General features: G+C 43.6%; 1 protein-coding gene across 3 annotated transcripts in view; it reads left to right on the top strand.

The window, feature by feature from the left end:
- Positions 1-23,879, top strand: part of tpcn1 (two pore segment channel 1) — a 29,116-nt gene extending 5,237 nt beyond the window's left edge. For 2 of the 3 annotated variants that reach the window (XM_088618259.1, XM_088618258.1), the window contains exons 3-28: positions 5,190-5,320; positions 6,159-6,335; positions 6,963-7,076; positions 7,350-7,480; positions 7,598-7,686; positions 7,785-7,819; positions 8,221-8,279; positions 8,762-8,861; positions 9,428-9,544; positions 11,661-11,785; positions 12,868-12,916; positions 13,002-13,065; positions 13,219-13,263; positions 14,141-14,197; positions 14,906-14,959; positions 15,355-15,427; positions 15,875-15,982; positions 16,329-16,400; positions 17,363-17,452; positions 17,908-18,023; positions 18,956-19,002; positions 19,508-19,576; positions 19,968-20,064; positions 20,433-20,572; positions 21,299-21,379; positions 21,937-23,879. In XM_088618259.1, the coding sequence (XP_088474385.1) occupies positions 5,190-5,320; positions 6,159-6,335; positions 6,963-7,076; positions 7,350-7,480; positions 7,598-7,686; positions 7,785-7,819; positions 8,221-8,279; positions 8,762-8,861; positions 9,428-9,544; positions 11,661-11,785; positions 12,868-12,916; positions 13,002-13,065; positions 13,219-13,263; positions 14,141-14,197; positions 14,906-14,959; positions 15,355-15,427; positions 15,875-15,982; positions 16,329-16,400; positions 17,363-17,452; positions 17,908-18,023; positions 18,956-19,002; positions 19,508-19,576; positions 19,968-20,064; positions 20,433-20,572; positions 21,299-21,379; positions 21,937-22,065 (2,369 nt within the window). In that variant the 3' untranslated portion in view covers positions 22,066-23,879. Of the gene's footprint in view, positions 1-3,235; positions 3,552-5,189; positions 5,321-6,158; positions 6,336-6,962; positions 7,077-7,349; positions 7,481-7,597; positions 7,687-7,784; positions 7,820-8,220; positions 8,280-8,761; positions 8,862-9,427; positions 9,545-11,660; positions 11,786-12,867; positions 12,917-13,001; positions 13,066-13,218; positions 13,264-14,140; positions 14,198-14,905; positions 14,960-15,354; positions 15,428-15,874; positions 15,983-16,328; positions 16,401-17,362; positions 17,453-17,907; positions 18,024-18,955; positions 19,003-19,507; positions 19,577-19,967; positions 20,065-20,432; positions 20,573-21,298; positions 21,380-21,936 lie in introns of all 3 variants that reach the window. The other variant, XM_088618260.1, reaches the window with a different exon arrangement.
- The last annotated feature ends 22 nt before the right edge of the window (positions 23,880-23,901 follow it).

The following is a 23,901-nucleotide window of genomic DNA, read 5'->3' as shown; positions in this document are numbered from 1 at the left end:
CGTTCAAGTGAGCTCAGATACACAGAGCTACACACTGCCACGTTCAAGTGAGCTCAGATACACAGAGCAACACACTGCCACGTTCAAGTGAGCTCAGATACACAGAGCTACACACTGCCACGTTCAAGTGAGCTCACCATTCGCCAGACTGTCCTTTGCTTTGCTGTGTTCATCTCAGTAATTTGGATTGTTGATGTGCAGTCTAAAACATATCCAGTCAAAGAGCATTTTAGTGTTCTCAGTGTGTGTGTCATCTTCTGATTCTGCTCTGGGGTGAGACTCGTACTTCCACCCAGGAAGCTCCTTAACCGCAGGAGCTGGAGCCTGTCCCAGGAGGCACCGGGCACACGGCAGTCCATCACAGGGCAGATACAGACACACGCTCACAGCTGGGCCAGTTTTCCCAGAAGCAGATTAACCTGCCAGGATGTCTTTGAAACCGGAGCACCAGGTGGAAACCCACACAAACACGGTGTGAACATGCAAACTCCATGCAAATGTAGGGATGGCACCCCAGGCATTGTGAGGCAGTAAAGCTCAACAACACTCAATTTCAGAACAACACTGGGATACGCTGAGAAAAAAAAATACATCACTTTTGGGGGGTATAAAATGGACTTTTGTGGTTTTAAGCAAATAAAATAAGCATCCCAAGCTAAGAATCACAGGTTCATGTGCCCACTAAATTAATCCTGCAGCCTTAGTGCCCTCTCACTGACTAGAAACTGCTTCCTCAGCAGCAGATGTCTGTCTGTCTGTCAGCCCCCTGGTCCCCCCAGGGGTGGGTGGAGCAGTTCTGTGCCATGGGGGTGGGGACAGTGGCTGAACCCCCCCCACCCCACCCCCAACAGAACTCTCTTTCCTCTTGTAGACTCCTGCCTCTTGCTCTATGGGAAGCGGCTGGTACTCTCTGGGTGTTTCCTTTTTCCGAACGAGGGGCGTGGGCATTAGGGGAACAGGAAAGCTGGATCATCACTGTCCCCGGGAGCTTATTTTGCCTCAAGCTTGCTGTGCACAGAAGTGATCTATACAGTGCCACTGGGGGATTGTCAGAAGAAGCTAGCCTTAAGTTGAAATGAAAGAAAGAATATGCCTTTGGATTGTTTTTTTATTTGCTGGTTCAAGAAGAAAATCAATTAATGTATTTTGGTTATTTTTTAGTTTTGTGGTCTCACTGCATTTCCAGTTATCTATCATCTCTCATTTTGTGACCTAACACCTGGGTGGAGTTGGTTTAGAATTTAGTACAGCACTTTGCAAGCTTGAGACCTCAGTGTTTTTTTTTTTCATTTTTCTCTGGATGACAGAAGAATTGCTGTGCTTTTTTTTAACCAAGGGCCAGTGTTTTACAGAGTTGGCAAAGGAGACCACATCCTGTCTTGTGGAGAATGAAAGTTAAAAGCCTGCTGTAAATCCAGTCTCAGCTTTTTGATGCTTGACTCCTGTTGGCAATTTCAGTGGAAAGCAGCGTGTCGTTCCAGAATGTGGGTTAACAGGTCTGGTTCTCCACAGAAGCCCTAAGCAGGTGGTTCTGTACCACAGGTTTTGTCTCCACACAGCCGTCAGGGCCACCTGTCGCAGTTGCAGCCGCCTGCTGTAGATTCAGAACCCGGGAGCAGGATTTCCTTGCTCATGAGGGCCTGCGCCTTTCCTTGTGAGTGCTGTACAGCACAGGGGAAGTGCTTTGGATCTGTATGGAGGATCAGAAGACGGAAAAATACGGCTTTTCATTTTATGAACCCCTGCTGTCTACAAATGGATGGACAAACTTTGTGCTAAAACCATGACAGCATTCCAGGAATAAAAAATTGCTCGATCTGGTAGCAAGAAAGTATTTTTCTTGAGAAGTGGATTTCTGTGCTGGAATAAGGAGTACGTGTTCATAAGGAGAGATGAAATTATGACTGGTTTTGCATAGGAAATAATTCTTAGCTTCAGAGATATTACCAGATCTTGTAGTATTGTATATTCAGTGACGCCAGTATCCTCAAACTTAAAAGTATTCATGGAAGAGCTGATTTAACTGTCATAGAAAGAATGGATGATTATCTCATATCTACGTGAACCACAAGCAGCTATTAAAGCACACCAAAACTATGCACAAGTTGTACTTCAATTGGTTTGAACCCAGGAGAGGTTTGTGAGCTTTGAGGGGTTAGTGAACTTCTGGTGTAGATTAGTGTGCTGATGGCTTTACGGAGGTCACAGTCTGTCTCGGTTTATGGCTTCGTGTTGCAGGCAGAAGAACAGAGAACGCAGGCTGACAGTCTATTCGCTGCAGTGCTGTGGAAGAAGTTAGCTGACATATATCTAACTCTAAATACTCTCTTTTAAAGCTCTAAAGGTTTGAGTTACTGTAATTAAAAACGTGCTTCTTTGCTTGTTTGAGTATAAACCTATTTCTTTTGGTTAGTAGAGTAGCAATTGAATCAATTATCTCTCAGTTTTTTTTCAGAGGGGTGTATACAGAGGATTTTAGCCAGATTAATTTTTCTTTGGTCATTCACTTAGATCTTCTACCAAGCCACTGCTAACAGATCACCACATGTTGCCCTTTAAGAGCAGAGAGAAACACTGTAGTCCTCACTGGGGTTCAGAACTTTGGCCTTTAAAAGATCCCTAGAGGAGAATGTAGGGTGTGCCATCTTCAGAAAACAATTATACTGTGTTTTTATTTGAAAGAATAATTATTCTCTTTTCCTGCTCTGGGAGGCTGTGGACCGTAGAGCTTATCACTTGGTTTCCATTCGGGTTCATCTAAAGAGCAAAGAACTCTTTCAGGTTGGGATCTCTGCAGAATAGTGTCCCTGACAAAAAACAGAAGTAAAGAATATTGTGAAGTTACTGAAAAATAGTCAATGCTGTGTTCAAAGGGTAAAGACTTCATAGCTGAAGAGGAACGTTCCTGTGTGTCAGCATTTACTGCAGTCGGCTGCATTAGCCCTGTTCACAGGCGGTGGGCCAGTGACTGTCTTGAGCAGTGATCTGGGAGCAGGCTGGAAACGAGACTTTCAGCTTACAGATCCAGCGTTTCAAGCCCCTACTTCCCAAACCCATTGGAAAGTAGCCTGTGATCTTCGGTCTCGCTCTGCGAGCCAGACAGCTCTGACCTGGGACCAGCGAGGGCTCTCTGCTTGTCTTATTTCTCTTTTAAGGTTTTGTTTTAGTTTCTCTGTTATTCTTGTGAAAATCCACAAGATCTTTTTTAAAGGCTTTATGCCTTTTGTTTTGGAAGTGTGTGATGCGACTTCGAAGGGAATGTTTAAGAGACAATCAGAAGACTTGCACTGAACTCAGGAGAGCCTCTGGGAGTATGACTGGCCCAGACTGGGAGTGAAGTGGAATGCAGAGACTTGCCTGAAGTGTTGCAGAGCACAAGAGAGCAGAAACTGCCAGGCTCCATCCTGTTGCAAGGCATTGACGGCGTTCCTGACTGAGGCCAGGTGCCATGCCTGGCAAGCAGACCAGCGCTGCTGGCGAAGCCCCTCCAGAGCCAGATCCAGAGACCCCTGCTCAGATATCCTCCTTTAGCCAGCTGGGTGATGCCGTGGGTATGTGTTGGCGCCAGCCTGAGATACTGTACACTTGTACAACCTGTACATTACAGACACACCCTGTCTGAAGACTACACCCTGTCTCTGTTCTGCGTTCTCAACATTTGCCTGTTCTTTCCCTATAGTCTGTCAGTTTGTGACAGCATTTACAATGCAGATCAGGGGGTTTTAGTTACTTTGCTGTTTTTTTTCCCACTTTTTATTCATATAAAGTGACGTTCTTCTCTCCAACCAGACAATCTTTTCAACCTTTTCTTACCAAAATTTCCATTTAAAATGTGAAATTATTAGAGTCATATAAAACGTCCTGCACCAGCTTTCGGCAAACAAGGATCTGGTTGTAGAGGTTCAGCAGGTGAATTTCTGCACCTGATTGTAGACTGTCACCAGAGTTTGTCGGTTTCATTCTGGTATGATCGCTGAGAGCTGCCTGGCTCCTCTTCCTGGTGCAGAGGGCTTGTTTATGTTGCCTTCCTCTCTTCCTCACTGGTACTGTGGCTGTAGAGGTGAGCTACGACGAGGACCGTTTGGTGTCTCTCTGTAGTTCTCAGCTGTAGAGGGGAGGAAGACAGTTTAGGTCTACAGTCAGCAGTACCTGCAATGCAAGTGATGTAGCTGTTGCTCAGTGGCAGGATTTCTCCTAGAATGACAGTGTGGCAGTACACATCCTTACTCCCCTGACAGCTGTTCATCTTGTGTTTAGAGCTAACTGAGACATAACTGCATGATGCGATTAATACAGTATAATCCACATTTCTCATAATTCAGTTATAGCACCTTCTGTTGCTGGTTTAAGGATTGGAGACTATTACGCTCCAGAGTAAGGGTGTTATTTTTTTACCAGAGCACAGTTCTTTGTGTTGTAGCACTGTTTCAAGGAGAGAGAAAAAACAGTAGGGAGGTGCTGTGGATAAAAAGTACAAGAGAAAGATTTTATCCTACTTGTTTCTGCTTTGATCTTCATTCCACTAAAGACGAGCAGCTGTTTGTAGCTCTAGATTCGGCAGTAGATTTGGCACCATCTGTGTGAAATTGGAGCTCTCTTGCGTGCTTGAAGAGACCAACATTGCAAGCACATTTGGGTCAGTCTGACTTTGTTCCTGAAATGACTATTTCTTTTCAGCGAAGGCCCCCAAATCTGCCCACCTTTGGATTGAAGGGAGGAAGTCAAGGCGCTGGGTTTGTAGGCATCAGTGTTCCTCACTGATTTCTTACATCAGTATGCATCTGTTAGAATTCTAAACATACCAAAAGTTGTTTTTGGATTATATTTTTCTGTGTTCCCAACTTCATATTTTTACATTCAATTCTGAATTTTCTTCAGACATTTATTTGGTTCCCAGCAGAATATGAAAATAGAGACTATCCCTCCATCTCTTGTGCTCAGGAGTTTTTCACCCAAAGCTGTTCTAAACCCGTTCCCAGCACTCTACGTAACACATGCATAGAGATGTAGCTTTGCATGCGATTGCGGCCTGAACCCTTGTCCTTCTCCAGCCTCTGCAGCAGAAATCACCAGCCCCAGTGATGACGTTGTACCTGGTGTTACGCTGGGCGTTTAGCGTGGGCTTGTGCTCTGTGCTCCCGGTTGAAGATGAGGTCACCAGTGGATTGTCTCCTCTCTGCCCTCTCTAGATGGAGGTGGCTATGACATTGTTAACAGCACAGCAGTCTCCACCCCGGGGATGCAGGACTACAGAGCTCAGTGTGGCTCCCTGCGCCAGAGCTGGGAGATGAACTACCAGGAGGCGGCGATATACCTGCAGGTGAGGAGCGGTTATTGGCCTCTGGAGATGCTACACTTTGTAAAGTGTTGTACTTGATTGCTTGTAGGTGCTTCTGCTCCTGCTTAGACCTTACTTTGGAATTACAGTTAATCATTCCAGGATAAAGAAAACCTGGAATGGCAATGTTGAGTGCAGGGAATGGATTTTTTGTACAGGTTCCAGAAGCTGTATCTGTGGGCTTCAGAGCACTGTGCAGTGCTGTGATGTTTTCCCGTCTTATTTTAATTTAGAAAAAGAGAAATATAAGCATCAACGCCAGCTGACAAATCTACAGCATGAAAATAATTAATTTAACAAATTTGGGGTTAGTCACATTTATGCATTTTTATTTCTTATTTGAAGAAGGAAACCCTTTTGTAACCTTGTCTGAAACAGACTGCCTGTGAGTTGAGGGTTGGTATGTCTGCCAATTTGTCTTTGGTTAACAAGAAACTGAAGTTCTGTTACCTCCTAGGGAAGAGCTTGCAGTTACTGCCACTCCTCCAGGTGGCACTGTCTCCCCTGTCAGACACTGCAGCATGTTCAGTGTATCAGGTGCTGAATGGTTGATGGGTGACTTTGAGGAGTGTGTCCAAACTTTATTTGTTATTCTTTCCTAGAGGATGCAGGAGCTGAGACACATATAGGTGCCCAGAACAAAATGGACAGGGATCAAAATGGCAGCGCCATTCATTTTTCTCTCATTTCTTCCTTAAATTAAAGTTGTTTTCGGCGAACCCGTCCCAAGAAGCTGTTGAATTTGTTGAACGTGGAGGTCCAGCTGGGAGTGTAGCAGCTCTCTCAGGGTGCTGTTCCTTGTGTGTGTGTTGCCTCACAGGAAGGGGAGAACAATGACAAATTCTTCACTCACCCCCGCAACACCAGGGCGCTGGCCGCCTATCTCTTTGCTCACAACCACCTGTTCTACATGATGGAGCTGGTGACTGGGCTCCTGCTCATGGTGCTGTCGCTGTGCGAGGCTCCAGCTGTGCCCAGCCTGCGCCTGGACGTCTACGTGAGTACAGCATGTTCTCCGCCTCCCACAACTCACCCAGCTGCTCTGTGGGACGGATTATTCTGGAGCTCCTGTCTGGCTTGATGAGTAAAAGTCCCCTGTCAGCTCTCCCTCGGTCATTGATCCGCTGTGGCCAGGGTTACCCAAGCAGCTGTGCATAACCAGCTTCAGGTGAGTTTGTAGTCATCCAAGGTAACAGCCAGGAATTCAAGCAGCCAGCTGTCCAGGCTGTAAGTCCTAAAAGAACCAAGACTGGGACGTCTCAGATTTAGAGACGTCTGAAAGGAAAATGTTAGACAAGCTCTTAAATGTCAAAGATTACAGGGGACCACTTTGCAATGAAGTAGAATTCCAAACTCACATATGGTATTTTTCAGAGGAGTCTGTGATCTAAAGCTTCCTCTTCAGAAACTGAGTTTGTAATTTGGAGGTTTTTTTGTTCTAGAGCAGAGAGCATCTTTCTGCAGCTTTGTTGAACGTTCCTGTCAGCAGTAGTCTTCTCATTCTAAATCCACTGTTACCCTTTAACAAGTTGAAATGGGAGTTTCCATGAACGTCTGTTTTGTCAAGCTTTTCCTCTTCACTCACACTGGCTCCTCTCCCTGCTCCTGGCTGTGGGGGCTGCAGGTTCACGCTACCCTGGAGCTGCTGGCTTTGCTGATGGTGGCCTTTGAGCTGTGCATGAAGCTCAGGTGGCTGGGCTTCCAGACCTTCATCCGCCACAAGAGGACCATGGTCAAGGTCAGAGCAGCCCGAGAGGCTCATGCTTACAGTGCATCTGGGTGGGGTCACCTGGTTTAGAGCGTCGGCTTCTTCAATGATTTCTACCAAGCATGGATGGGTACACGCCACACGAAATGAAATCTTTTCTCTTGGTGTGTTTTAATGGTTCTGAAATGTTGTTGGGTCACTGGCAGGCTGAAGGAACTCAACCTTTTTAGTTGCAGAGGTGACGCAAGTCCAGCACTGGCTTCTCTGTGGTTGACTGGTCTCGCCCTCTGTCTGTCCTCTCAGACCACCGTACTGCTGCTGCAGTTTGTGGAGGCGATAGTGGTCCTGGTCCGACAGACCTCCCACATGCGGGTGACGCGCGCACTCCGACCCATCTTCCTGGTGGACTGCCGGTACTGCGGCGCTGTCCGGAGGTAGGGGGAGGGAGATGGGCAGCCGTAGCCCCGAGTCTCTTGTAGATCAAACCATTTGAATTGCTCTGCGTTCAGCGTCTTTTCTGACTGGTGTCTCTCTCTCTCCTCTCCTTACAGGAATCTGAGGCAGATCTTCCAGTCTTTGCCTCCTTTCATTGATATTCTGCTTCTGCTTCTCTTTTTCATGGTTATTTTCTCTATTTTAGGTAAGTATTTTCCCTTTAACCCTCCTCTGAGTACACTTTATTACTATATAGTGTGTTATATTTTAAATTATTTCTGTATGTTGTTTTATTTCTTCTAGGATTTTATTTGTTTTCCCAGAATACGTCAGACCCAGTAAGTTTCTGTTTCTGAGGTTCTGTATCTTCATTTTCTTCTGTGGCAGATCAGTCCTAATCAAGTATATCACTCAGATACAGAATTTGTTTCTGGTTTTGCTTCATAAGAAAGATTACTTAGATTATTTATCTAAATCAAAACATTGGAGCATAATGTTTGGAGTTTAGGGGTGTTCTGTACTTTAGCTGAGCCTTGCAGTTAAAGTTGATTGCATTCATACTGTGGTTTAAATCACCACTGCTGATAAATCTGTATATAATGTCTTAGCTGTACCAATCATATGTTGTATATTTAAATAGAAACTCAGTCTTTATCATCTCCATCTTGTAAGCAGCTTTGGAACCTTCTTCTTTCAGCTGCAGTGTCTTTCTAACTATGCAAATGTACCTGTTTTTCAGTATTTTAACACTTTGGAAAACAGCATCGTCAGCTTGTTTGTGCTTTTAACAACAGCCAAGTAAGACCTGTCTACCTTTTTATGTTTTTACTGTTTTCTTTTAATCAAGGGTTTTAAACATCAGCCCATCTCTTCTAGTTTTCAGATCCAAGCAGTTTTCCCAATTTCCACTATGATGTGTTTTATAAAAATATTTTTTGTCTGTAAGCAATAAGGTCCAGTGAAAGCATATTACACTTCCAGATTCAGTAAAAAGGAGGTGAAAAGTTTAAGACCTGAGAAGGACTAAACCGATCCAGTAAGCTCTTAAACTGTTAATGATTTAAAGGCTGGATTGAAATACATTTCTTCGTACAGAAAGATTTGGCATTCCCAAATTGAAAGGGTCTAAAACCCAGAACAATCTAAAACCTTTTGAAATGGATCATGGACCCCGGAGCCCCTGGTCTGTAAGAGCCTGGCCAGCAGAGCACAGATGTGCGTGTAGTTCGGATTTTCTTCTCCACCTTTCCTAAAGAACAGCCCTGCTGTCGTCTGTACAGCTTTCCAGATGTGATGATGCCGGCGTATTCCAGGAACCGCTGGTCCTGCATCTTCTTTATCGTCTATCTCTCCATCGAGCTCTACTTCATCATGAACCTGGTGAGTACAGGGCGGGCGCAGGGGCAGGAGCAGGGGCAGGAGCAGGGGTAGTGGGGGCAGGAGCAGGGGCAGGAGCGTTGGGAGGGGCAGCAGGCGCAGGAGTGGGTGTGGGGAAAGTGGGGGCAGGGGCAGGAGCAGGAGCAGGGGGGGCAGGAGCAGGGGCAGGAGCAGGGGTAGTGGGGGCAGGAGCAGGGGCAGGAGCGTTGGGAGGGGCAGCAGGCGCAGGAGTGGGTGTGGGGAAAGCGGGGGCAGGGGCAGGAGCAGGAGCAGGGGGGGCAGGAGCAGGGGCAGGAGCAGGGGTAGTGGGGGCAGGAGCAGGGGCAGGAGCGTTGGGAGGGGCAGCAGGCGCAGGAGTGGGTGTGGGGAAAGCGGGGGCAGGGGCAGGAGCAGGGGTAGTGGGGGCAGGAGCAGGGGCAGGAGCGTTGGGAGGGGCAGCAGGCGCAGGAGTGGCGTCGGGGGCAGTTGTAGCGGGGGCAGAGGCAGCAGGCAGCATAGTTTAACAAAAGTGTGTTCTTAGGGAAGTCTACTCCTTTTAATCAGATCGGACTCTGTCCTTGTCTGTCTAGCTCCTGGCAGTGGTGTTTGACACTTTTAATGGTGTGGAAAAGATGAAGTTCAAATCCCTGCTTCTGCACAAGAGGTCAGCCATTGACCATGCCTTCCAGCTCCTGGTCAGCAGACAGGTGAGTGCGAAGGGAAGCCCAATCCAGATGCAGTTTGATCAGAGCACCGTGATCTGCAAGAGCTGCTACAGGGGTTCCATGTGCTTAAAGCTTGGGCTTTAACTCTGCTTGTTCAGGGTGGTAGTCTGGTTTCAGGTTTCTTACAGTTATTAAATGAAATAAAAATGGTTTAGTAGCAAAAAGCGTGTAATAGGTTTAGATAAGTCTTAACTGTTACCCAGTTTGTTAGTAATTTGTGATTAAAATTAGGACTCTGGGTTCAATTCTGGACCTGTTACAGTACCTGTTTGGAGTTTGTATGTGTCCGTGTTTGAGAGTGTTCCCTCTGGATGCTCCAGTTTCCTCTCACAGTCCTCAAAGATACTGAGTTAATTGGCCATGGTGTGAGTGAGTGTGTGTCTGTCTGTCTACATAAGAAAAGTAGTTCATTCCTTACGAGATCAGGAATTTTGATTTATTCTTTTAAATTTTTAAGTGAAAAATTATATTTTTGTTTGTTTTATAAAGAACTAGAACTTTTCCTCTTAATTGTGTGCAATACTCTTAGAAGCACTGAAATTAAAGACATTATTTAAATATACATTTATTATTGGATGCTTTTTGTCCCTCCTGAAAAATTTGTAAGATTGATCTAGGTATATAGTTTTTATTGAAATAATATTGGCTTAATCTGAACTACTACTTTCAATTTCTTTGTTCATTGACAATTTTTTCTGAGCAAATCTTTCCTGGCTGTGAAAAGAAACTTGTGAAAAGAATTGTCTAGAGTTTCTTTGTATGCTTTCAGCATTTTTTTAACTGATTGAAAACACGAGTAAAACCTGACAAAAGCATTTTCAAATTAATTCAAGCCTCAGTTGCTATGTGTCTAAGTGATGTATATTTTTGTGCATGGATACAAGTTGTGTCCAAAGAGGATTTGATACACATCACTTCCATTTTTAAGTTTTGTTTTTCAGTTTCTCACTTCTTTCATTTCCCCTTTTTCACAGTAAATCTTTTGGCGTTTCTGTTGTTATTTATTGTTCTAACTCGGTGTTCTTGAAGGGAGACACAGCTCAGAGGCATGTGTGCAGAATCCTAGTCCTCATGAGACACAAGATCTTGGTGAAGTCCATTCCCTACACCAGCTCGTAGGCACCTAGAAAGTCTGTCTTTGGAGGACTTTCGCCATGCCTCTGTGCCAATGACTGAATTTTAGGAAACTGTTTCCAGTTTTCCTGTAGAGCTTGCGTGTTCTCCCCATGTTTCTTGACAGATGCTCCAGTTTCTCCCAAAGACATGCTGGCCCACATTGCATCCCCGTGTGTTTTTGTACATGATTGAACCCCATGCTGGACTGGAATCCCATCCAGGGTGTAGTCTCACATTGAGCCCCGAGCTTCCAAGATAGACATTGGTTTGCTATGAGCCTTAATGGAAATAAGCAGCTTTCTGATAATATGTCCTGTAACTGTCCAGCCTTGGTTTGGGGGATTAAGCCACTTCACACAATGATATGGAGTTCTGAGTCTTTATTTCTGGGGTAAATTCACAAATCATATGCAGTTTACGAATTCAAATAAAAAACAATCTACCGTCTTGGCTAGATCCTCAAACAGAAAATAGATCATAACTCAGTTCCTTAAACAGGCTCCACAAGTCACCACTGTACTTCCTAACCAGTCTAAGTTCCCAAGTCTGCTCCCAAGCTCACATTCCTCACACTACCTATAGCCATGCCCACACCTGCTACACATCAGCACACAGCACAGGACTCATTGATTTGTGCAAAGCAATTACCTGATTACCAAATGCCAACAATCAAGGAACTAATTGAGTTAAACAGTTGTCAAAAGGACTAGTTTACCTCTTTGCAGCTCATATTGCTCAGGTTTAATTGGTGTGTCAGTATCTGAATACAGACAATCCTATGGCAGTTTGCTTCCTTGCTGTATGAGCTAGCAATCTGTTTTAATAAATGTTTAGGGCAGCTTTTAACTGTGCTTTTGGTGAATTATGATTTCAACAGAATATCTGAAATCTGCAAGAGATTATTCCAGAGAAGGTTGTTCTAATAAGAGACAAGATCGAATGTCCTCAGTAGCACTGTTAAGAGTAGCCTGTCTTCCTTCAGCGACCCAACGGCGTTTCCTTCAAGCAGTTCGACGGGCTGATGCGGTTTTACCGCCCGCGGATGAATGCCAGAGACCGCTTCCTCACCTTCAAGGCCCTCAACCGGTGCGGCAGCCCCCTGCTGAGGTAACCTCTTCCCTGCCCAGTCGCAAACTCGCACCCTGGAGACTCCTCTTCCCTGCTGCCAGCCGTTCTTGAATATTGTAGCCGATTAACGCGTTAGTGTTTTCATGCTGTATGTAACACAACACCGGCCAGGTGTGCCAGTTGTGTTATTTAATCAACTTTGGCTGATTGAACCAAATTGTAGAGTACAGTTTCCATTTGACACTTAAGCCTGCCGTCTTGCTGTGCAAAACTTTGAAGAGACATGAGTTTGTTTATAATTGACTGGTTCTGGCAGTCGTGGATAATTCATATTCACACCACTAATTTGAGTGATTTTTCAATTTAAGCAACAGGACATAATTCAGTCTTGAACTATTATTTTTTATCCCAGAAGATGCTTCAAGTATTCATCCTGCAGCCAGGCAGCTTCCATTAACCATGGCAGTGGAAGAGCTTGGTTAAGCCATTACCAAAGACCCTACCAGCCTATGCATAGCTTACTGGTCTTCTTCGCAGGCTGTCCTGTACACAGCCCTGTCCTCTTCTTTGCTGGAATTTATCAACAATGGAGACGGCAGATTGTAGCACATAAAGCAGTGACCCAGGCCTCAAGCTGGAATTACTCAATCCCTGGATCTCATTTTTAAGAGGGTGTTCTGTTTTAGGCTTTTTTTTATTTAAAACATTTTTTGATAATCTTAACAAGATACAAAAAAACCCCACAAAAAACTGCCAAACAAAAAAGCTCAGACTTGCTTATGCCTTTTTACAGTTTTCTAGTTCACATAAAAATTAAGTCTGCGATAGATGTAATCAATGTCATAAACAGTTACGCATGGAAGCAGTATGAATCTCATTCTTTTTCAAAACATTCAAGAAATTAACCCCGGATCCAATGGAATCGCTCCAGAATGCCTGTCCTATTGAAATAAGTCCTCTCTAGTGAAATTGAGCAGATCATCTCATTGAGCCAGCTCTGGAAACAGGGTACAATGACACATAACCATTCTTTAAGAAGAATATTTATTTTTCCCCAGATACCAGACAAGCTTTCATTCCTGTTACCCTTGCAGTAATGCTGTCTTTTTGCTGTTTTCCAGCTTGAAGGATTTTTATAACTTCTATGAAGTAATTGGCTTGAAATGGAAGGTATGTCTCTATCCGTCTCTGCTAGCTCTTGGTTTAAAGTTTAATTTGTCTTGTTTTGGCTGACCGAGCTGTGTGTTTTATTAAGGCGCGGAGGAGTGGGGAACACTGGTTTGATGATCTCCCTCACACTCCCTTCCTCATTTTCAAAGGTAAGAAGATTGTGATGAATATGCAATGCGGAATTGTGAGAATTAATTGGAATATTCCAGTTTTGTGAAACCTTCTACTTTAGTATTAGATTCTTCAGCAAGACTTCGGTTTGAAATTAAGGCCTTTAATTAGTTTTTTCTGTTCTGTTACAGGCATTAATATTCTTGTAAAATCCAAAGCTTTCCAGTATGCAATGTGTAAGTCATCTTTTATTTCCTGGTTTTTGTCTTTTGAACTGAAAATACCTACATTTCTAGCATTAGAGTGCAAAGTGCATTGAAGTGACATGCAGATAATCAAAGGAAATAAATTGAAGGGTCTTGCAATCACAGTCTTCCTTCAGAAATGCAGTGACAATAGAGGTGAGAAGAAAATTGAGCTAATCTAGATGAGGGGGAGAGACAATGACAAGATAGAGGTAATTAAAATCCAGTGATGTACACTAATACTCAAATTATAGAGCGACACCTTGAAGTGTTCCACCGTGGCAAAAATTAAATCAGAACTTTGTTATACCCACTAAATGCAAATTACAAGCCCAGTACTTACCTGTGGGTTTCAGTTAGGTAAATGAACCCACATCACGTCTTGGGTTTCTTATTCATAGTTGGCAAATGAGTGTGTTTTAATTAATCCCGGCCAGCATGTGACTGCAGATAAGTCATTCTGTTTGATACCCTCCTTGAAATGTCCAGAATAAAATTAAAGTGACCCCTAGTGTTTTATATTTAGTGACCTTTTGGTTATTAATTGCCAAAATCTCGATCAGTGCCTAAGACCAAGTGTTGTACATAACCTGGGCCAGAAGATGGTGAAATTGTTTCTATAAATTGGGCAGCATGAAGAATACCAATCATATGGTATCAAAATATTTTCTAATTTCATCCAGAATCTGTATAACAAGCCACAGATAGGATACATTTATTAGAAAAACCCTTATGGTTCTACATGGAAACTGTTAATCATAAAACATTACGTTTGCATTCTGTGAAAGCATGCGATTAGCACTCAGCATATCGTACCAAACATCCTCTCATGAATTAACTGTTGAACATTTTTTATTTTCTCTGGCAGATGCTGTTGTTGCAGTAAATGGTATTTGGATCCTTGTAGACACCTTCATGTTAAACAGTAAGAATAACCTGCTAATCCTCATCATTGAATTATTTCCAAAAAGCCAAGAAATACATTTTCACTCTTAATGCAGTCTTATGTTATTTACATTCTGAACATAATGTGTTGCTACATGTTCAGGGTACATGGGTTAGGGAATTCTAAAAAACAGTTAAACATTAAACATTTATAACTATTATTTACAATCGTGTGGCGAGTACTGTATTGTGGGAAGAAGAAATCAGATAAAACGGCATTGATGTCTTTTTAAATTATAATTGAAATACATTTAATTTAATAAAAATATCACTATTTTTTTTTGCCGTGCACGATTGTTCCTTGTGGATATATCCAGAGAGTGTGGTACTGTTGTTTCATTAAAGCCGTTTCACCTAAATCAGTATATCAGTATCAGGGCCTACACCTTTTGCTGTTTCTACATTATTTACAGCATGAAAATAGTCTTACATCAGATAAAAAACAATGCAAAGCTCCAAAGTGTCTGAGCCAGTAAAGGTCCGCACTCAGTGTACAGTCTGAGCGCTATACTTACAGTATCAGTAATTCATGTAGTCCATTTTTTAACCTTTTGTTAAGGTGAAAAGAATAATCTCAATCCTGCTTTCGCTTGGCGTAGCTTCTTCAGCTTGTGTCGCCCAAAGTGTGCAGGAAGCTGTTGTGCTACAAGTGCAGGTCATGACAGCTCTTCCTTTCGCCTGACTCTAGGTGGATTCTCCTTGTCCAAATTAGTGCCCTGGAGCTACATTTTTTTCCTCACAAGTAAGTTCACTTTTTAACCATCAAAACATGAGGCATCTGAATATTTGTTGTATCATTGAATTATTTATTCTTTTCCCCTTTTTTTGCTCAGTGTTAAAACATCTGCCTATCTGTGCTATTCTTCTCATTTCTGCCTGAGAATACTTAGAATCAACTTGAAAGCCTAATAAATGAGAGCTGTGTGAAAGATCAAATTCTGCTGATTTTAAAAATCGACGTCTTCACTGTCTGTGAGGTTTCAGACTTTGTTAGTGTTGGCACCTGACGAGGCGCCCTCTAGAGGAGTTATCACTAACACGCTTCAGTGGTGCAAGACCCCTTCCAGCCTCTAGAGGTCACTGTAAGACAAGACAAGACGAGACTAGATGAACCTCTCGAGTTTCTTTCTCTGCCAGTTTATGGTGTGGAGATGCTGTTAAAAATCTCAGGACTGGGACCCCTAGAATACTTCAGCTCTGGATGGAACCTGTAAGTATTAAAGACATTTTAAGTGTCCTTCCTAATACTTGCAACTAAGGTGATGCAAAATATTGAACAATATTCCTATTCCTATTGGGAGTTCAGTGGCTGGATTTGAGTAAACCCCAGGTAGTCAGATTGAATGGGTTCCACACGCCCACAGCTCTGTGGATAACGATGATCCCTTTGTCACTCCAGAAACTGTTTACTGATCCTGGTTCCAGCTACAGGACTTCCTTAATACTCCTACCCAAGAGCAGGAACGGGTCCTCATTTTCCGTTCCAGATGGTTTGTACAAATCAGCTGCCAGTTCTGCTGGGGATTGGGAATGGATTTTTGGAATGGGAACTGAAAACCTCAAGTGGCACCAGCCTGGACATCAGCTCTATGAGGGGTCTGTGGGGTCTTTGGCAGGAGTCTGTTTTCTGATGATCTTTTGCTGTGTGTGTCCCCAGGTTTGACTTCTCAGTCACAGTCTTTGCCTTTCTGGGCCTCCTCGTCCTGGCGTTTGATATGGAGCCCTTCTACTTCATTGTGGTGCTCAGGCCACTGCAGCTGCTCAGGTGAGGCCGGGCTACCCCGCCTGCTCTTCCCTCTCACCACAGTGTGTGCAGGCGAGCTCAGGCAGAGCAGGAGAGCGGGCTACTGTATCCTGGCAGACTCTCAGCAGGCTCTGCTCTACACTCACACCAAGAAACCTTGTTGTCTGGAGGAAAGTGAAGAAGAGCTGTCTGACTGGATATTAGAATTACTCGATTCCTCTCTTTTATCTCACTAAATGCAAAAGTGAACAAGCTGAAGTCTCCCGAGGAGCTGAAGGGGTAAATGTGCTCATTCAGAGGGCAGGGTGACAAGGATGTTTCTTGTGTGTTTTGAAATTTGATTTTTTGCCGTGTTCTTCTGTTTCAGGCTGTTTAAGATCAAGCAGAGGTACCGTAACGTCCTGGATACCATGTTTGAGCTGTTTCCCAGAATGGCCAGGTAACCTTCAGGGGCACTGTGAACAGTCCTACACTTCATATGGATCCACCCGTGTTTCACAATGGAAAAGGGCTGGAAATAGACAATTTAGACAATCTGCTGTTGATCTATTTTCAGACCAACAGAGAAAGTTTATATTACAGGTATATAGTGGGAAAGTCCCACGCTGGCAGGCTGTCATGATGTAGGAGCTGGGTGCAGAATTGTCTTTCTCACCAAAAGAGGGAGTCTGACCCTCAACACCACACTTGTGACTTTCTTCATGTAAGACTTATAGTATTCTGGACAGCACTGGACTTTATACTGGTGTGTATGCCTATAGGCCTGGTGTGTACCTGCAGTCCTCAGGAATCAGGGGACACACACCTCTGAGCTATTCCCCCTACATTAGACAAGATGGACCTTTCCAGCGGAACATACCATTCTTGTAATATCTTGAGCTGACATATTTAATATAGAAATCAGATTTGGTCAAATGTATCTGACTTAATAATTATAACCAGCACTGGAATTCCAGAATTTAAAATTCTACATTTCTCCATCTGTGTTGTAAAGTAAATTGCAGTACTTTGTTACTCTTAATTGTATTGATCCAGCTAATCTCAACTTGGAAATCTGATTAATGCCAGTTGTCAGTCAATATTCATACTTTTTTCATAGCTGTTAATTTTCACCCATTCTGTCTAGACTGCTGTTTGCTTAAAGACAGATAACAATGCCTCAGGAACATGAGAACAGTCAGCAAGAGCCTGTTAAGTTGTTATCTGTCCTTTTTTAATCAGAGAGCCTTACAGCTCACAAGTGTTCATTCAAAGTTAATGTACTACAAAGACCACCCACTGGTTTTTGATGTACTTAACATCCCTGTGGGATTGTGACGAGACTATTTTAAAGTGCCCTGCTCTATGGCATTTCATCATCAGGCTGGTGGTGATCTCTGGTGTCTGTGTTTTTATCTGCAGTCTGGGACTGACCCTCATCATTTTCTACTACTCCTTTGCCATTGTGGGGATGGAGTTCTTCGCTGGTGTTGTCTACCCAAACTGCTGCGTGTAAGATCATTAATAAAGCTAGTTTTTTATTTTAAACCCAGTTATTTACCTAGTTCTGCTGCCAGTTGTCCCAATCCTTGGTTTTGTTCTTCCTCAGTTGTTGATTGAGACATCAGAAAATTGCAGTGGTGGTCCATGTTGCTCTGCTCATATCATACAAAGATTCAGCTTTCAAAATGCTTGAACTGTGGAGAGTTTTGCTGATTGCTGCAGACGGTTCTTGCACTCCCAGTCCTGTTCGTGTGCAAATATGGCACTGGGGATAACTGGGCTGCTTTGGAAGCAGTAATGAATACAGTTATACATACATGCATGTTTGATTTTTTATTACAGAGGAATAAATAGGTTTTCCAACTCTTTCTGCAGTATTGCTCACCATATTATTCAGAAGCAATTGGTTAGCTCACAAAATCCCAAGCCTAAATACATCCTAATAGACCCGTTTTGTCTCTTAGCAACAGCACTGTGGCCGACTCCTATCGGCAGGTCAGCATCACTGTGGGCAACCGGACTGTGCTGGATGAAGGCTACTACTATCTCAACAACTTCAACAACATTCTCAGCAGCTTTGGTAGGGTTAAAGATGCCAAGGGGTGTGATTGATCGCTCTGGGTTTTTCAGTGGATGAGCAGAGTGACTACCTGACCTCTTGCCCTTCAGCTGAATTTATTTTTTCAATGAAAAATTTTATTCATTTTTGAATTCAAAAGCATCCCGTTGGTTGGCAGACCCTTTATACATACTGTAGATGTAAATATGGAATTCCTGGTGTTCACAGGACTAAGGAATGAGGGAGGTAACAACACAAAGTATGGACACATCTGTGCTTGATGGGTCACTCTTTCATAGAACTGAAACATCCCAGAAAGAACCACAACGAGACTTGACTAACTCACACCTCCATTACCCATGAGAGAGAACTAGGAAACAAGAGGAGAGAGGCATATATTATATAATTGATGTCATAACTGATCTATGTGTTAAATTTAATTTAATACTTGTACTGTATCATTTTAATCTGAAAGTTGTTTTTTTTTCTGGTAAGACTGTGATATTCAGCGCTGATCACATACTGTAGTTGGCAAATTTCACTTGCAATAATTCTAGTATTATTCTGGCTCTTGATACAGAAAGTTCAGGTATAAATGCAGTCATCATTCTCAACTTGCTTATAGGCCAAAGGTAATTAAATTGAAATCCCTAGGTGATCAACTTGCTAGATGGCCTCAGTTGTTTTAAAAAGATGAGTGAAGATTCCATACAGATCTTTGCATTGTGCCTAATAGATTTAGGTTGGTGTCAGACAAGATCAAGGCAAGATCATGACAAAATGTACATGTACATCAGACTAGTTTGTCAAATTCTTCTTCTCCATCCAAGCCTTCGTGTGGTAACAGTAACGCTGTATTTCATTGTTTCCTGATCTGAGTTGTTTCATGTCCTGCTTAGCAAGTCCTTTGTGTTGAAATGAAAAACATTTTTTGCTGTTATCCTTTCTTTCAGTGACACTGTTTGAGCTGACTGTTGTCAACAACTGGTACATAACTATGGTGAGTGTGAAGCATCATAGATGATGAGGTCTTGCTCATTTGGTTAAAGATGTGCTCCACTAGGTAATGACTAATAATTATTAGAAACTCATACGTTTGTTGCAGTAGACAGAAAAAAGGAACCTGCTCATCAACTGTAGTCTAGAAGCCAAGTCATATTGTTCTTTCACTATTGTGATGAGAACAGGCCATCAGCTCATCAGAACTAATCATTTTCTTGTATGCTGAATTCTGAAAAAAAATAAAATATATTTTGTCCATTTGCTATTTTCTTCATGAAGTTTTATTTATTAACTCATCACAAACTCTTACTTTCAGAATTTCCACTTAGGCATTTATGTTCCATACACTGTAGGCCTTGATATTACTATAGTTAGTCTTTCTTATTCCCTTTAAGAAGCTTCGTAACTCAGACTTAACTGTTGGAGCTCCTTCAGTCTGGCTGTAATAAGTCATGTCCCCGTCATGGCCTGTGTTCCTGACTCCTCTGTACTGTTCCCTTCAGGAAGGGGTAACGTCTCAAACAACACACTGGAGCCGCCTGTACTTCATGACCTTCTACATTGTGACCATGGTAAGCTCAGCCACAAGCTCGCGAATAAACAGTCTTGTTACAATTCTTCTGAGGGGAAAGACATACACTTGCAAACTTCCATTTTACTTCTGTGTTGGAGCTAAATGCTAACATGCCTCTCAGAAGCTGGGTAAACTGCCTGCTTCTCAGAAAATGCATTGAGCCAAACCTGACTGCAGCTTTTCCTCTCTGACATGACGCATGCTTCAGTTGTACACGATTCCCATTTTCTTTTGTAAAGGTAGCAACGTTTTAAAAGCATTTGGTGAAATTGCTGTACAGAAGGAGTCACTTGCACCGGGGTATTTAGCCCTGCTGATTTACTGACGCTGGCTGAGGTGGGAGACCGATGTCCGGAGGTGTAACACACCTGTCTTTCTGCCTGACGCAGGTAGTGATGACCATCATCGTGGCCTTCATTCTGGACGCCTTTGTCTTCAGAATGAACTACAGCCGCAAGAACCGCGCGCCCGTGGACGACCCAGAAGGTCAGGGAAGACTGTATTTGTGAAGACCATGCGAGAAGATATCCTTACAAAGACAGTACATCCTGAGGAATGGACGTTGTGAGAATTGGTTAGGCAGAGAGATTTTATTGTTGGTCTCTGGATAAACCTGAGCCAGGGCAGTGCCTTCAGTTATTGGTTCTTGAGAGACAGCAATTTATAAAAACATGGCACCAACACTCTGCTTTAGTAATTGAATCACTGAAACGGGAAACGGGCTGGCTTTTCCTAACTCCTGAAGCGGAAGGGTGGCTCTGGGAATACGCGTGGCCAGCTGGAAGGAGAAGAGCCGCGGCGCAGTCGTGGGTGTGGGTGAGCGCCGAGGTGACGGTGTGTCTCTCCCTCCACAGGTGAGAACGGCATCGTGTTCGAGGCAGAGGTGACGAGAGTGGAGGTGTTGGCTACTGTGGAGCTGTACAAGAAGACCTGCCCTGGGGCATCTGTCCAGTCTTCCCTGCAGGGGGTGCTGTTGAATATGGAGCGCAGTGGGGTGAGAGCTCAGTCCTGACACTCATGCATGTATCCCACCTCCCTTATACACAGGCCGGCTGATTGGTACTTAAACACTCTTTAATCCTGGGTGACCAGAGGTTTATTAATTGGGAACACATGTAAATTATTAATCATTAAAACCAGTAATTTGTTCAATCATTAGAAAAAGGTTATTTAGAGTGATCTATAAAAATTACTGGATTGTGGCTTTCTGGGGCAAAGAATGACCAGACTGCGGCTTTCTTCTTTGCACTGTTACACCCTGTGTTCTGTAAGTGCAACAGTAATTGTTATAGTGCAGAGGTTTTCAGTCTTTTCTGCCTGGGGACCAGTTTTCAAGAATTTTCTCCCAAAAAGGACGACCCAGTTAACACCAAATGTATATTTCAGTTTGATATAATGGAAAAATGCCATTATTGCTCTTTAAAATCAGAACTGCAGATTTGCCAGTGCTCTTTGAGTGTTGAGTTTTACACTCTTTACAACTTTAAAGCCACTCCACCAGGGGGAGGGAACAGCACCCCTTTATTTCTGGGGTACCCCTGGACAGTCTCTGAGGAAGCCCAGGGTGTAGACCTCAGTTTTGTTAATGAAGAAGTTAATTGTAGCCCTGTTCTGCTGTGGCCTGTTGCTCGCTGTTTTATTGTGCGTCCAACGGGAAGCAGAGCCAGACAGAATCCAGCCGGCTCTCTCAGCGTGGCCCTCTCTCTCCTGCCCCCTGCAGCACGAGCCTCTGGTGTTCCTGGGCAGGCGCTCCCGCACGAAGAGCGATCTGAGCATGACCATGTACGAGGAGGAGATCCAGGTAGGGTGTGGGGGGTTATCACACGGGCAGGGCAGCACTGACTGTGTGAACTGACCCTGAGCAAGCAGCTAGGGAATCTTAAGAGCCTTGCAACTGTTATCACAACCACTACCACCCTGCAGAATTGAAGTATTCCACTATTACACCTAGTGTGCGTTCATCTCCCATGTTATTTTTGTAATGTTTGGCTTCAGTGGTGCGGTGGTAGCATCTCTGCCTCAGACCCCTGCGACCCCGGGCTCAGGGACTGTGGTGCTGGTTCTCTCAATGTTTGTGGGGCTTTCCTCCCACTGGCGTCGGGGAGAGCTGGCCCTGGTGTGAGTGTGCGTGTCCTGCGGTAGCCTGGCGTCCTGTCCAGGGTGGTCCTGTCATGCGCCTGTTCCCAGCCGGCTCCGGCTCCCCTCACAGCCCTGTATTAGATAGCTGGATGGATGGTTTCAGAGGGGAGTTTGGATATGGAGAAATGAAGCTGCTCTCGAGATGATCGGCGCCTCTGCTTTGGGGTGGCCTGTCTCAGCAGTCACGCTGTGTGCCCTGTGTCCCGTGCCGTGTTTCAGGAGTGGTATGAGGAGTATTCCCAGCAGAGCCAGCTCCAGCAGGAAAGAGAGCCGGCAGTGAGGACCAGTGGTTCCATCAACCAGGCTGAAGCTGTGGGTGGCCGCCAGCGCTCCCGGACCGTTAACTAGGACCTCCCGGGTCAAGAACGTGCAGACCGGACTCCTGGCAGCAGGCCCGCGGGCTTCGTGTGCTGAGCTGCTCATCTGCGCTTTCCTGAGAGTGAAAAAACCTCTACCTGCCCGGATGAATACACCTGGGATCTTTCATTCCGGGAAAACATATTGAAGGTTTGCAGTTCTTAAAGGTTCTGGGGACTGGCATTTATATTTGCTCCTTAAATTACAATAAAGAAATTAATCTTTTAACTGTCACCACTTTTCTCTGGGGGGGAGTTCTGTTTGAGTGTAAAGAATGAGCTTTCTGTTTGTAGTGATGGGGAGTGTCTCCTGGACAGGCAGAACATTTGACTCACAGTACCTTAGCCATGCCTGTTTATATGAGGAAGTAGATAATTGGTCCCAGTACAATACATCAGCAGGGCAGAGTTAACTGGCTGATTGGTACTGAAAAGCTCAAGAAAAATTGTAATTATAATACATGATGTTATAGAGTTGGGTCCCTGGGTTTTGTAAGCTCCTCACATGGAGAGCAATTGATCATTATCAGTGTTTCCCAGTACATCCAAAGAGTCTTTAAATATTCCACCCATGTTTCTGTTGATCTCAAGTGGAGCAGATTCACTGTACTGGGAGCTTATAAGATTTAAACTGGTTGGGGAAATGAAGGGTACTAGAACACTTCTAGGAGAAAATATAAGCTATTACATTCCTCCTTAACAGGGCTTTATTATTTTTTTAAAATCAGGTAATGCATATAGACAAATCACGTTTTATTGCACTAAATCTGAGATCCTTTATGGTTTTTTAAAACATTTAAATTGTGGTTCTAAAGGCAAATGTACTTGCTAACAAGCAGCCTTTTGCTGCATGATGTCAGGACATTTTCAGAGCAAGTTTCCTTCTACAAAGTCCTACAACTACAAGTTATTAGTGCAGAGAGTTTTTTGAACAACTCTCTTGAACCCAATATTAAATGGGCTGATAGAAGAGTAAAGAAAAGAGCTTTATTTCTCAAGCAAGAGAGAGGAGAGGGGGTAATTTATTGGAGATTTTCAGGAATGGCAGGGCTGTTTTGTAAGAAACTCATTCTTCATTCTGCTCACTGCTGGGCTGTGGCTGATACTCTCGGTTACTTTAAACCTTTTTAAACTACGTCAACTACAGAAAGTGGTCATGCATATTGTTTTTTTATGAAACATTTAGCAGCTGGCCAGCTCTAGTCCTTTTGTCTTTTTGCAAATGTTCTTAAATGCTCAAGAAGAACTCCTGAGAAATTATTTTACAATACTGAGGGTGTCAGAAAACTCAGCCTTCTTTAAGTCTTGATATTTATACTTTTGGACAGCTTTTCAAAACCAGCTACCTCTGGGTGGCCTTGTTTTATCATACAAAACCTGACTGCTTTGTCCTTCCCCAGTCTCTTCAGGGCTGAAGCAGGCTGTTCAAAGCCATGCTGTATTCTCACAGCTCTCGAACAGGGTTCTGGGCTGGGAGAGGCGATTTCAGAATGATACAGAACATGGTCTGGCCTTGCTGCCTGCTGTTCTGGATTGCGTACAGAGTATTTGTACCTACTGTATTTATAATTTTATGCAGCACTGAATGGGTGTGCACTTATCATCTTCTTGTCAATTCAATGCCCTGCTAATCTATATTTCCTCTGTAAACTCCTGGTTATATTCAGCTTGTAACAGCCCGTGACACTTGTCACCATTTATCCTACTAAACGAAAATAATGTACTCATGTTTTAAAGAAATACAATTTTAATTTTATAATATTATTCTGTAACTGTATAATTTTGTGTATTAAATTTTACCAAATACCTTTGTGTACTGTTTTAATTT

Source organism: Lepisosteus platostomus, chromosome 24 (assembly GCF_059453375.1).
Source record: "Lepisosteus platostomus isolate fLepPlt1 chromosome 24, fLepPlt1.hap1, whole genome shotgun sequence".
In the NCBI taxonomy this organism is placed as follows: domain Eukaryota; kingdom Metazoa; phylum Chordata; class Actinopteri; order Semionotiformes; family Lepisosteidae; genus Lepisosteus; species Lepisosteus platostomus.
The sequence above is the reverse complement of the archived record's forward strand: the minus strand, read 5'-3'. Positions and strand labels throughout refer to the sequence as shown.